This window comes from Branchiostoma floridae, chromosome 17, assembly GCF_000003815.2.
Source record: "Branchiostoma floridae strain S238N-H82 chromosome 17, Bfl_VNyyK, whole genome shotgun sequence".
Classification (NCBI taxonomy): Eukaryota; Metazoa; Chordata; class Leptocardii; order Amphioxiformes; family Branchiostomatidae; genus Branchiostoma; species Branchiostoma floridae.
In genome coordinates this window covers 960,737-973,892 of record NC_049995.1, presented here as the reverse complement: position 1 = coordinate 973,892, position 13,156 = coordinate 960,737, and the positions used below count along the sequence as shown (strand labels likewise).

Genomic DNA, 13,156 nt, shown 5'->3' with positions numbered 1-13,156 from the left:
TATATATATTTATATATACACATATATATATATATGTATATAGAAAGTATCATAAGAATAAATGAAAATGAAATTATATATTTTGTACTTAATGTTGAAACTTTAGAAACAGGCCGATGATGACGATAACTTGAGATTTTTTACTTGCTATTGCATAAACCGTCCAACAGTTCACAGTAGTGGTACTTGGTAGAGCTAGAGGTAAGTGATCGCGGAACTCAAAATCCCATTGCGTTTGTTGAGTTCTATCCCTTCGAGCGGGAAGGAACTGATCTAACCTGAAGGTGGGCTTAACTTTACACTTTTGTCCTTCACACAAGACGCGCATCTCCTCAGTAGAGGCTGTAAATATTACGATTGTACAGCACTAGGCCGTGTTGTTTCAATTATATGGATATCATCCTCGGCGAACCGTAAAAACTGTGCGAACGTACGAATAAAAAGATGTGAAAAAAGCAACGTTTATTGTCGATATGCAAAAATTATGACTCACGAAAGGACATGTTAATATACTTGTAAACATTTGAAACAGCAGAGCTTTGAGACATTGTACGAAGGACACACAGTGATAGTTATTTACAACACTACAAAGGCAAAGTAGAATCTGGCACAAAGATACAATGGCCATGGAAAACACAAAAATGGTAGATAATAGAACTTGGCAAAAATAACCGATAAAAAGTGAACAGAGTCCATTAAGGACAAAAATATCTACGACAGAATGTCTAAATTACTTGTATCATCTGTAATAACCACATTAGCGCTTTTAGCACACTTTTGCTTGTATCGCTAATATCTTTGAGATGAATGAATGAATGAATGAATGAATATGAATGAACGGATGAATGAATGAATGAATGTTTTTTCGATCAACATGATCAGGCAAAAAGTATATAGCAGCCACAGGCTGAAATGCATACCAGAGTAATTGTTTTGATCAGATTATAAAGATTGCAATATACTTTTGAAAATGGAACTGTACAATGAATTGTTCATCATCAGCAATTAAATGAGGTTCACTGCTCCAGAGAACGTATAGATTCTTCTGTCTTTAAGCTATATTCCACGCCATAAGAAGCTTTCAAGAGCTGTATAATTTCAAGAAGAAATTCATATAGAATATCTAGCCACTTATAAAAAGATGCTTACAAGCAAAGACTTGCAGTTGCGAAAGACGTTTGCAAGGGACTGTAAACCAAGAAATCCTATTATCACAGACTAGTTGGTCATTGTTTATCTAGTAGGAAAATGGACTGCTCCAAAATACCTTTGCCACACCGCCCAAAAAATGTACGCCCTAAACTGAACATTTGCAAAGTCATCCCCACCCAATATGACCGCTTATACAAGAATGGACTCTTCGACAGGAACCGTAGACCTTTCGAAAAATGGACTTTGTGTACGAAATCGCATTTGCAAAAAAAATCCTAATTCAGGCACTTACTCTTTCAGCGGCATGCAAAATAAATAGACCGGTCCAAAATTGTTACTGTCCAAACAGGAATTGACCAGCCCAGTTCAAAAATAGAGTACTTAAGCATTCAAGGTGGGTCTCTTCCAGAATACATGGTATTGGTGAAATCACAGTTGCAATGTATCTTATACATATTCATAATGCGATCGTGAAGTTATTACAGAAAAATCTTTCTTTCTTTCTTCTTTATACGTGCTTAACCTCATTAAGCTGAATGCTGCAAGGACGATACGTACGGCGTACACCAGACGATAAGTTTTTTTTTATCCACTCACACCGCACCATCGCACGTGTGGGGGTTCTTTAACGTAACGTGCCTGGGATATGGCCCAGACACCGGACCGCCATTTAACGTCCTATCCGAGGGTCGGCCCTAGCCGAAACTAGGTACTCATTTTCACCTGGGTCAATGCAAGTGAGGAGAGCCGTGTATAGTGCCTTTCCCAAGGGCACAAGCTCGGTGACACGGCAGCCGGATTTGAACGTGAGGCCTCTCGGTCCCGAGGCAAACACGCTGCCGCTGCGCCACACGGTCTCACATCTTAAGCTTTTCTTCGTAACTTATCTATATCCATGCAGACTGTATTGACCATTCTAATATCAATGAACACGCATATTTCGTAGGACTTACTACAAACCTACAGCCCGTCCCATCGAATGAATCATATCAGTCACAAAACAAAACTAGAGTTCCACGACCCCATACCTTTACCAAATGATTTTAACCTTAGTTCCAACTGGTATTTCAGTTGAGTTTGTCGTTAATTTTTCGAATAAGGTTCTAATTTGAGTTAGTTAAACCCTTCCCGCACCAAGATGGCGTGTGTGATAGCGGTGTGTGTTCAACTTCCACACTCCTTCCCGAATGCTGAGTGCTAAGCAGAGAAAGCAGCATGTACCATGTTTAAAGTCTTTGGTATGACTCAGCCGGGATCGAACTCACGACCTTCAGAATGCAAGGCGAACACTCTACCCACTAGGCCATTGCACCGGCTACTCATTATCACCTGAGTATAGTGAGGAAAGTCGAGTAAAGTGCCTTTCCCAAGGGCACAAGATCGGTGACACGCAGTCGGATTCGAACCCGTAACCTCTCGGTCACGAGGCACAAATGTCGCCGCTGCGCCTCGCGACTTCACAAGGTTCTAATTTGCATGATTGATATTAGTTATTAATCTTTTCCATCTAAATGACAGACATACACAATCTTTGTGAAGAAAGAATGGTTTAATCGCATTTTCTGATAAGGTGCTTAAATGAGGTCCTCATTTGCATGATCAAATTCAATAATGTCCATTTGTTCGTAACTTCCATATGGCACATATCTTATTTGCATAATGTTTATCTATCAGTATTCTTCTCTTACTCATTTACCAATGTCACATGTTGCAAGAGTCCCATAATAGAACAGAGCGGGTTTAGATAATTTCTCATTAATCATGCAAATCAGATTATGATTAATATTCAACTATATGAGCTATCTTCATGACTCTTCGACCCTTCAACGAATTCTCGAGTTATTGGCTTCAAAGACTGACAATAAGCCGGTCCCTGCAGCTCCAAAACAAGCCGCTAAGGGGCCCAAACCTACACCACTTACTCTTTGCCCCAAGAGCTATCTACCACTTAAAATCATGACCATAGTATGTCCAGAACTTGAGATATCAAACCAGGCAGTTCCGCTGCAGTACAAGTACTCATCAAGACCTATTCACATGCCGAATATCAATACAATCCATTCAGGCGTTCTCGAGTTATGCTGGTCTTCTACACACAAATAAACACAGAAACCCACAAACGCCTCATAAAATGGCGAAGGTAAAAAGGGTCTTCATCGTCGATTTAGCTCGCCCCAAATTTCTGGACACTAAAAAAGCCTGTCGGACGGATTCCGATACTCCAACAGTCAGTCCGACTAATCTGGACACTACAAAAGCCTGTCGGACCGATCCAGACTCTTCAACAGTCAGTCGGACGGATCCGGACACTCCAACAGTCAGTCAGACGTTTCCCGATACTCCAACAGTCAGTCGGACCGATCCAGACTCTTCAACAGTCAGTCGGACGGATCCGGACACTCCAACAGTCAGTCAGACGTATCCCGATACTCCAACAGTCAGTCGGACGGATCCGGACACTCCAACAGTCAGTCGGACGGATCCGGACACTCCAACAGTCAGTCGGACGGATCCGGATACTCCAACCGTCAGTCGGACGGATCCGGACACTCCAACAGTCAGTCAGACGTATCCCGATACTCCAACAGTCAGTCGGACGGATCCGGACACTCCAACAGTCAGTCGGACGGATCCGGACACTCCAACAGTCAGTCGGACGGATCCGGACACTCCAACAGTCAGTCAGACGTATCCCGATACTCCAACAGTCAGTCAGACGGATCCGGACACTCCAACAGTCAGTCGGACGGATCCGGACACTCCAACAGTCAGTCGGACGGATCCGGATACTCCAACAGTCAGTCGGACGGATCCGGACACTCCAACAGTCAGTCGGACGTATCCCGATACTCCAACAGTCAGTCGGACGGATCCGGACACTCCAACAGTCAGTCAGACGTATCCCGATACTCCAACTGTCAGTCGGACGGATCCGGACACTCCAACAGTCAGTCGGACGGATCCGGATACTCCAACAGTCAGTCGGACGGATCCGGACACTCCAACAGTCAGTCAGACGTATCCCGATACTCCAACAGTCAGTCGGACGGATCCGGACACTCCAACAGTCAGTCAGAGGTATCCCGATACTCCAACTGTCATTCCGACGGATCTGGACGCACCAACAGTCAGTCCGACGGATCCGGACACTCCAACAGTCTATCGGACGGATTCGGACACTCCAACAGTCAGTCAGACGTATCCCGATACTCCAACAGTCAGTCGGACGGATCCGGACACTCCAACAGTCAGTCAGACGTATCCCGATACTCCAACTGTCATTCTGACGGATCTGGACGCACCAACAGTCAGTCAGACGTATCCCGATACTCCAACAGTCAGTTTGACGGATCCGGACACTCCAACAGTCAGTCAGACGTATCCCGATACTCCAACAGTCAGTCGGACGGATCCGGACACTCCAACAGTCAACACTCCAACGTATCCCGATACTCCAACAGTCAGTCCGACGGATCCGGACACTCCAACAGTGAGTTTGACGGATCCGGACACTCCAACAGTCAGTCAGACGTATCCCGATACTCCAACAGTCAGTCGGACGGATCCGGACACTCCAACAGTCAGTCGGACGGATCCGGACACTCCAACAGTCAGTCCAACGGATCCGAATGCTCCAACAGTCAGTCGGAGGGATCCGGATACTCCTACAGTCAGTCAGACGGATCCAGGCATTCCAAAAGCCTGACAGACGGACAAAAAATTGTCAGACACGAATATATTCTGTCTTTGACTTCACCTTACTCGAAACTTTTAAGTGGTTCTGACAGCCACACAGAACTGTTATGCTTACAACACGTGTTTCTCCATCTGTTTTACTGGGGTCACAAGGTCTTTACAAGACCACGAACAAACGGGTTCCTCGTGCGTTTTAATTCTTGCACTTCGATACGTTAGTCTTTCCCTGTGGACCTTATCAACGGCGTATGTTCGACACAAAGTGCTTGTCTGGGTTTACAAGAGAAGAAATCGTGTAAATGATCATAGTATCACATACATACATGCATAACGACAGACAGACATAGATGCAGAGTAAAGCAGAAAAATTTGGTAAACACATATAGAACACATTACAATACTATTAATTATCTTCGCCAGAATGGCAAGGTTATGCTTTGGGTAGTTGGTCTTATTTACATAAATTATACTTTCTTAAGATAGGTTGTGTACGTCAGTTATCTGGGCGGAGGAGATTTTTGTCTCCAAGCAGACATGTTAGCTAGATGAAAAAAGAGAAGAATTTGGCCAAATAATTTGCCATTGGATAGCGTGGAGGTTCTGTGGTCTTGTTTATGAATAAACTTTAATCACTTTGACGCTGGAAGTCAGTTGGGATGGATAAAAGGGAATTTGCAACCGCTATATACATATTCTTGTAGGTACTCTGGTAATATATGAATCAGACCTTAAAGTCTTTGCACTCTCCATAATAAGCCCTAATTATTTGGCGAAGATATGTGTTTCGTGGAACTCTAGTTTTTTTCTTTATTTCATGTTGAAACATGTTTTACCAATCAAAGGTAATGTTCAGGACATACGACCTAAATTTGTTTTATCTACACAAATCTTCCAATTGGAAACGATTTAGGTCATATGGATTTTCTAGATAACGTTAGTTATCCTTTGATTACATTTGCACTTGTGCCAGTTGTTATCGTGGGACTGCGTGGCGCAGCGGCAGCGTGTTTGCCTTGAGACCGAAAGGTCTCGAGTTTGAATCCAGCCGCGTGTCACCGATCTTGTGCCCTTTGGTTATCTTCACTTTATTTGGGTGAAAATGAGTACTTAGGATCGGATAGGACGTAAAATGGAGGTCCTGTGTCTGGGGAGAGCCATACCCCAGGCACCTTAAAGAATCACAACACATGCGTGATTGGTTCAAAACCTCCATTGGCCGCTTATGGGGCAATTACTGTCGTATTGAGGTCACCTGAGTGGCGTCAAATGGCAGCTCGCTCCAGACCCTTGCGATTTAGCCCCGTCTATTGTAAGCTACTCGCAATTCAGCCCCTGGCTGCAAAGAGTGAGTAGTCGGCCCATTCAATAACAATAGTAGCCAAAAACTTGTCCAGGTGGACTGCGGAATAACGCAGCATAATTCGGTGTGCCTGCGATTAGTTTGTTACCGGGTCCCGGGCTGATTTAAACTTAGTGTTAAAATCAACCAGGTCCCAGTCGTGCCCCAAAATAGCCGGGTAGTCACAAGGTGTTCCACGGGGCACGCAAGGGTCACGTCTGAAAGTGATCGAAAAAGCCAGTGAACTTCCCAACAGGCCCCCCTTTTTCAATTGTAACCAAAACATAAACAAGGGTGAGGGGCAGAAGATCCACGCAAGTCTCGACCTAGTTATTGCAAATCTCGCGAGAACTGGGTCACTCCGTGATCAAGATCGATAGATTGATAGCCGTCGATGATTCGGATGAACGTATGTTTATCTTTGAAAACTAGTCACTGCTTGATGAAAATCCGATAACTGTGTACATGACTTTTGAATCTCTTCAACTATATATAATCAAGGTTAGTACATTAAGTTATTTCAAAGCTGAATAAGAAATGTCACTGCACTGCTTTGTTATTTTAGCATTTTTATTGTATTTTGCATTGACCACGTTTTATTGACGAAAAGACATTCTCATATTGCGGTGTCGCGAAGAAGTGCCACAGGAGTCTCGCTTTACCACTACAGGCCCGGAACATGAGCAGCTTTGCATTCAGTCCTTGTGGGATTCTACTCGCACTCAGGAAGCGGGCCACTTGATCCAGAGTAGTCATAAATATTCCAACTGGTGTGATCCGGCGGCTAACCGGCCAGCTTCACACCGAGGCGCACCATAGGCTGGATTACACCGTACACAGGGAGGTAATGTCACACTAGGAGCTGGGTGGCCATTCTAGGAAATGTCTGGAGTAAGGTAAAATAACATTCTCATGTTATAGACTTCCATAGAGCTGAAGAGAACAGTTGTAAACGAAAAATATGCACATGTATGCCTGTATACAGTCCATAGCCATTTGGCGACTTCTACTAGGAAGGGGGAGACAGACAAACGTCTGGAGTAAGGTAAAACAGCATTCTCGCGCTGTAGACTTTGATAGAGCTGTAGAGAGCAGTTGTAAACGGGAAACACGTATGCTTGTAGACAGTTTATAGCTATTTTGGGGACTTCTAGGAAGGGGGGGCACATCAGAAATTAGCTTCAGTATTTTAGCGCAAATAATTAACCTTATAGCATGCTTTTATGCAACAAAAGCTTGTCCCAATTAACATTTAGAGAAACCTGAAAGTTTCTATATCTTTATTGATTTATCTATTAAGGAGCTTGAATGCGAAGAGAATGGTACGTTTATCACGGCATTATAAGATACTGCTAGGCGTAGTTTGGTAACGTTGGACGCTCAGGAAATGTTCTAACATCCAGTATAATTCCCATCTGAGGGCCTATCTGTGTTCATGACAAAAAGATCTTGCCGTACTTCCTTGTCTTCGTTTCGATTCTGTCACAGTCTATTGCCTGTATTGGAAAATTTACTGCATTAATATAAAATCGCACAAGGAGCGCCATTACTTGTATCAGTACATCGTTAATTTGATACTTCTGAGGACAAGATGTCTTTTTGATGTAGTCAGTTTGATGGATTGAATGATTAGTTGGATGATTGATTGCTTGAGTGATTGATTGATCAATTGATTGATTGGATTACCTTTCGCCAGAATATATACAGACTTATTATAAAGTTTTGAAATTGTGTCTAGGTAACGTCTTAACAAATGCAAATTTGTTATTTTTGTGGCATGCCGTTTAAATCGTCTCATGGCGGATACACTAGGTTATAATGATAGAACAACAAATGTTTTAATCAGTTTACCATCTTCAAGTGAAATCAATTCTGCAGTTGTCTGTACAAAAGAAAAATATCTGTCCCTTGATATTTCGGAGCCGTGGATTTCCCTGTTACCTTTGACATTTGTGTTGGATAAAACAGGACTATGTTTGCTACTCTCACGAAAGCCTGCCACCAGAATTTACTCAGCCTATACCCAAAAGGTAATGTAGATATGTGGGACTCCGGGTGGCCAACGTGACTGCTTGTACTAATCAATAATCGGTTGTCAACTATGAACCATAACTAGACACCATCTACAGGAGACCAGCATGGTAGTCTGTGTAACACAAACTCTGCTGTCCAGGGCTGTAACTGGTCGGCCGGGTGTTTCGGGCTGCTGAATGTTGCCTTTCTAGTTACAATGGAATTTATTCTGTTTTGGGAATTTTCGTCAGATTTTCATCTGTTGCATTCGATATCTATCTCGACACAACATTTGCAAACGGGATATCGTCCTTACATACGCTAACACAATCTTAAACAAATTTATGTTCTGTGGAAGACCTACTAGGACGGAGATGGAAACTGTCATGTGGTTAACGTCGTTACTGATATCCATGCGCGGATGTCCATGTTGATCGGTCTCTGCTGATTTTCAAAGAAGTCGTGAGGCTTTGGGGAATGCAAATGTCCTCGGGTATACTGTGTGTACTTACATGTGATTTGGCCAGCTGTTTTAAGTTAGTCGTCGGTGGTTACGTCAAGTCTTTGAACCAAAGAAAGCTCCAATATCCCCTGTGGCGGTATAGCTAATTGTGGAATTTATTAATTGAAAAAGTATGAGGCTATATACGTTTCAGCATTAGTTCACCTTATGATGATAGCCAAACTGGCCGATTTCGGCACAAAATCGCGCTAGTTATCACTTAAAATCGATGAAAACCTCAATGTTGAAAATGATGCGGTCGTTATGGGTCCCAATTTGGGCCGGTCGCGTTCACGTTGGCCAGGTGGTCGTTGAGAAAAGGTCGCTTAATGCTTACGTCAATGGGAAAAATTCGGGACCGAGAAAAAGTGGTCGAAATGGCCAGGTGGTCGCTGAGAAGAGGTGGTCGCTCGGGCAGGTTTGACTGTAACACCAAGTCGCCGCAAGGGGTTTTCGGATAATGTTTTTCATGCGTTTGGACCTTTTTAAATGAAATAATGTTTCCGTCACAATGACTTTAAAATCTGAACCAATTGAACATTTAAAAAAAACGGGTATTTTTCTCCTATTGTTACAACAGTTCGAAAAAGTCAGGTACAACATCCACTCGGTGATGTGAAATTCATTTGTACTTACCTGCACCATATAACTTTAATTCTTCAGCTGTGTGGCGGCTCAACTTAGGTTTACCATATCCTTTAAACACCCCTCACATGTAGCGAAAATCCATCAGACGACGAGTTTGCGAGCTCTAAATTACGAGGAGGCTTGACCCTGACGGGAGGGGGCGGGGGTGGTCTCTGCTATTTCTTCTTTGACATCAGGGTCATGCCTCCTCGTAATTTAGAGCTCGCAGACTTCGTCGTCCGATCGATTTTCACTACATGTGAGGGGGGTATTACGGCTACTGTAGGGTCGGCTAAAATTAAACACAAAGATGACACACGCTTCTATCTGTGGCTTGGCTCCTGTCTTTTAACAGTAGGGTGTAGTTTTGCAGACTGAATACAGGATGGTCATTGATATATTTGTGAAATATTTTCTTAGAATCTTAGAATCGTAGCTTAGCACATTTAATAATTCTTGTCAAAATGATTGGTATAATATTCGATTCTATTAGCGTTTGGTTGATGCAGCGTTGCAGAATGTCGGACACTTCGGCACATGGACACTTCGGCCCCCTGGCAATCAGGACATTTCGGCCCCAAGCCGAGGACACTTCGGCCCCAAGCCGAGGACACTTCGGCCCCGGGTCCACTCCACGATAGTTATCTAACACGTAGCTCGAGTTGACTAAATAACGTATAATTTTCGGACGTATGATTTTACATGTATAGAATCATCTTGATTTTACAGGAGAGCGTGTTAGCTGTTTCAGATGTAGTTGTGGTAGGTAAGTGTGTTTGCTATGTTTCAAGACTTAATGCTCACTATGTTTTATCGTTGCGTTTCACATAGCTGTTCGATTAATTTGTACATTGCATAGCATGTCCACGCACATAAGAAGTAGCGGGGCCGAAGTGTCCTCTGAGCCTGGGCCGAAGTGTCCTTGGCCTGGGGCCGAAGCGTCCTGGACTTGGGGCCGAAATGTCCGGGCCGAACTGTCCATGTGCCGAACTGTCCTGATACCAGCGTTGCATTCTCTTTCGTAAATTGGCTACAGCCAAGCAGGGGAGTGTCACGTGGCAGGAAGCTCACAAATTCTCACAACCACGTCGGTTAACATATAGAGGCCCACGGTTTGTACCATTTTGCTATATTGTGAACGCATGATAAACAGCAACGCCTTTGACTTTCTTTTAAATATAAATATTACGATCAATATTTACCAGTTTTCTAATAACATTTCAACATAGATATGATTTTAATGCGTGTTTTACAGAGATTATGTAATTCTGAATTGATCGTCAAATAGACCAGTTCATGATATGGAAAATCACGTATACAGTACTCTAGCGACTGGCTCCATTATCGCACCTTACTCCTAATAACAGCACCTGTTATAGGGCCTTTACACTGAAACCTAATAAGAAGGAATCAAGCAGAACCAGCCGGAATTCACGACTTGCACACTTCCCATAATTCACAGTGCCAGGGTTACGGATATTGATGTTACCAACGTTGCCCAGGGTGCGAAACCAGGGTGAAACCAGCTAAATCCTTCAGTACGACGGCGGCAAAGCATATAAACCCTAATGAGTTGTACGACAAATATAGTACTACTATTATTAGAGCTGAGAATTTTACAAGTTTTGTGGTCAGAAGTATAAACTAGCCAGCCCGTCACCACTGTAGTTGTTAGTTGGTTTCTCCCGATGACCTCACTTGTCACCATATCCGTAACCCTTGCGCTGTGAATTATGGGAAGTGTGCAAGTCGTGAATGAAGTATTTGCAAAATTCAAAATGGACCCAATGTCCCCATCATATGAAAAGGAATAGTCGGCCAAAATGCCGTCAGAATGGAACTTCTTTCTATTCCGGGAAATATTCTGATATTCTTTTGGCCACATTCTGACAGGATTTGGAGTGGCTTGTCGTTTCGGTTCTCCATCGCATGGGATACGAATGTTTAGAATAATGTTGGAATGCCGTAGAAGGCGGTCATATTGCAGTTAGAATAGTTAAGATATACGTAGAATACATTTGAATGCCTTTCGATATTTCTCGACTTCAAATGCACCTTGAAAGTTTGTAACATGTCAAAAAAGTTTGGGCCAGCCAAAAAAACGGACACAAATATCTGGAATGCAGTGAGAATTTCTAAAATACACTACAAATTGCCAGGGATAGGAAAGATTTTTCATTCTGACGGCATTACGGCTCAAGGGGCATTAAAGGAGAAATCGTTCGAAGGTCCAAAATGAAACAGAAGCTATAAGAACTAACTGTATATAATGCTTTCTGTCTCAAAATTTTTTAACCATAATGTCCAAGACAACAAATAGACGTACCCAAATTTTTGCATTTCCAACTTCAGCCTTTGTCCGGGAACACGTGACTTGGTGAACAGTGGATCATAGTTTGTAGAAAGTCTATTGCTGACTGGTGTTGGACAGTCATAGATTTGGTTAAATAAATTTTTTGTGCAATGCCAGTCACATTTAATTTAGGCTGATATTTCAATCCTCCGCTATCATAATCTACGCTATCTAGAAATGTAATGTACCTAACTGTAACGTACAATTGCAAGTTAAGGCACACAGATTTTAGGATCAGTAAATGTAGCTGAGCTATTTCACAAAAGGAAAATAACCTGTGCTTTTCAATAATGACGGAGACATGAGTAAAAGTTAAGAGTGTGCTTATTTAGATATAACGTATTTTTTGCAGAGAATCTATGCTTTCGACAGGATCTTAAATCAAAAAAATTGCAGATTTTAACGACCATACAATTCTTTGATTCAGTGATAATGAATATTGTAGTCCTTATGGTAGGAAAACACATTGTAACAACAAACTAATTAAGTCTAAAAAGTTGGGTGTAAGTCCATACAGGTACAGTAGTGGCACATATAGGTGCCAGTATTTTGGACCTGTATCTAAAAAATGTTACTGGCGGTAAACCGTCACTAGGTACTGGTACTCTTCCCTAAGGTCCCGCCCTGCACATAGCCCTATCTTACCAATCTACCGTCAATAACACGTAGTTACCATCTCCCTCCTTTGAGCCCTATAAATATGAATGTGGACCCTTTAGGCTTGGTTCGATCGACGTGTTCATCCTGTGCCACAACTAACATGTGCGGTAGTATTGACGTTGTCTGGCAAAGGTTTGCCGGCGACAAAAGCAGCGGGGCAAATTGAGCCATATATACTGGAAGTACTGAGCATCTGAAAGGTGTGTTGGTGACTGTCCGTGGTGAGAGTATGTGAGAGTTGTGTACAGAGTTCTTTAGGGGCAATCCCTGGTACTGATTACGTGGGTGTTGTGTACAGAGTTGTGTTGAGACATGTACGCAGCACCGAGTAAGTGGGGGTTGTGCACAGAGTGGTGTTGAGGGCTGTCCGTGGTACTGAGTATGTGAGAGGTGTGAACAGAGTGGTGTTGATGGCTGTCCGTGGTACTGGGTATGTGAGAGTTGTGTACAGAGTAGTGTTGAGGGCTGTCCGTGGTACTGAGTATGTGAGGGTTGTGTACAGAGTAGTGTTGAGGGCTGTCCGTGGTACTGGGTATGTGAGGGTTGTGTACAGAGTAGTGTTGAGGGCTGTCCGTGGTACTGAGTATGTGAGGGTTGTGTACAGAGTAGTGTTGAGGGCTGTCCGTGGTACTGAGTATGTGAGGGTTGTGTACAGAGTAGTGTTGAGGGCTGTCCGTGGTACTGGGTATGTGAGAGTTGTGTACAGAGTAGTGTTGAGGGCTGTCCGTGGTACTGGGTATGTGAGAGTTGTGTACAGAGTAGTGTTGAGGGCTGTCCGTGGTACTGAGTATGTGAGGGTTGTGTACAGAGTAGT

The 13,156-nt window shown here is 43.1% G+C and overlaps 1 protein-coding gene across 1 annotated transcript in view; it reads left to right on the top strand.

Moving 5' to 3' along the window:
• Window positions 1-2,290: 2,290 nt before the first annotated feature.
• The window catches only part of LOC118404873 (hornerin-like), a 22,079-nt gene continuing 11,213 nt past the window's right edge, over window positions 2,291-13,156 (top strand). The window contains exons 1-2 of the mRNA XM_035804252.1: window positions 2,291-2,295; window positions 3,429-4,822. Of these exons, the coding sequence (XP_035660145.1) occupies window positions 2,291-2,295; window positions 3,429-4,822 (1,399 nt within the window). The remainder of the gene's footprint in view (window positions 2,296-3,428; window positions 4,823-13,156) is intronic.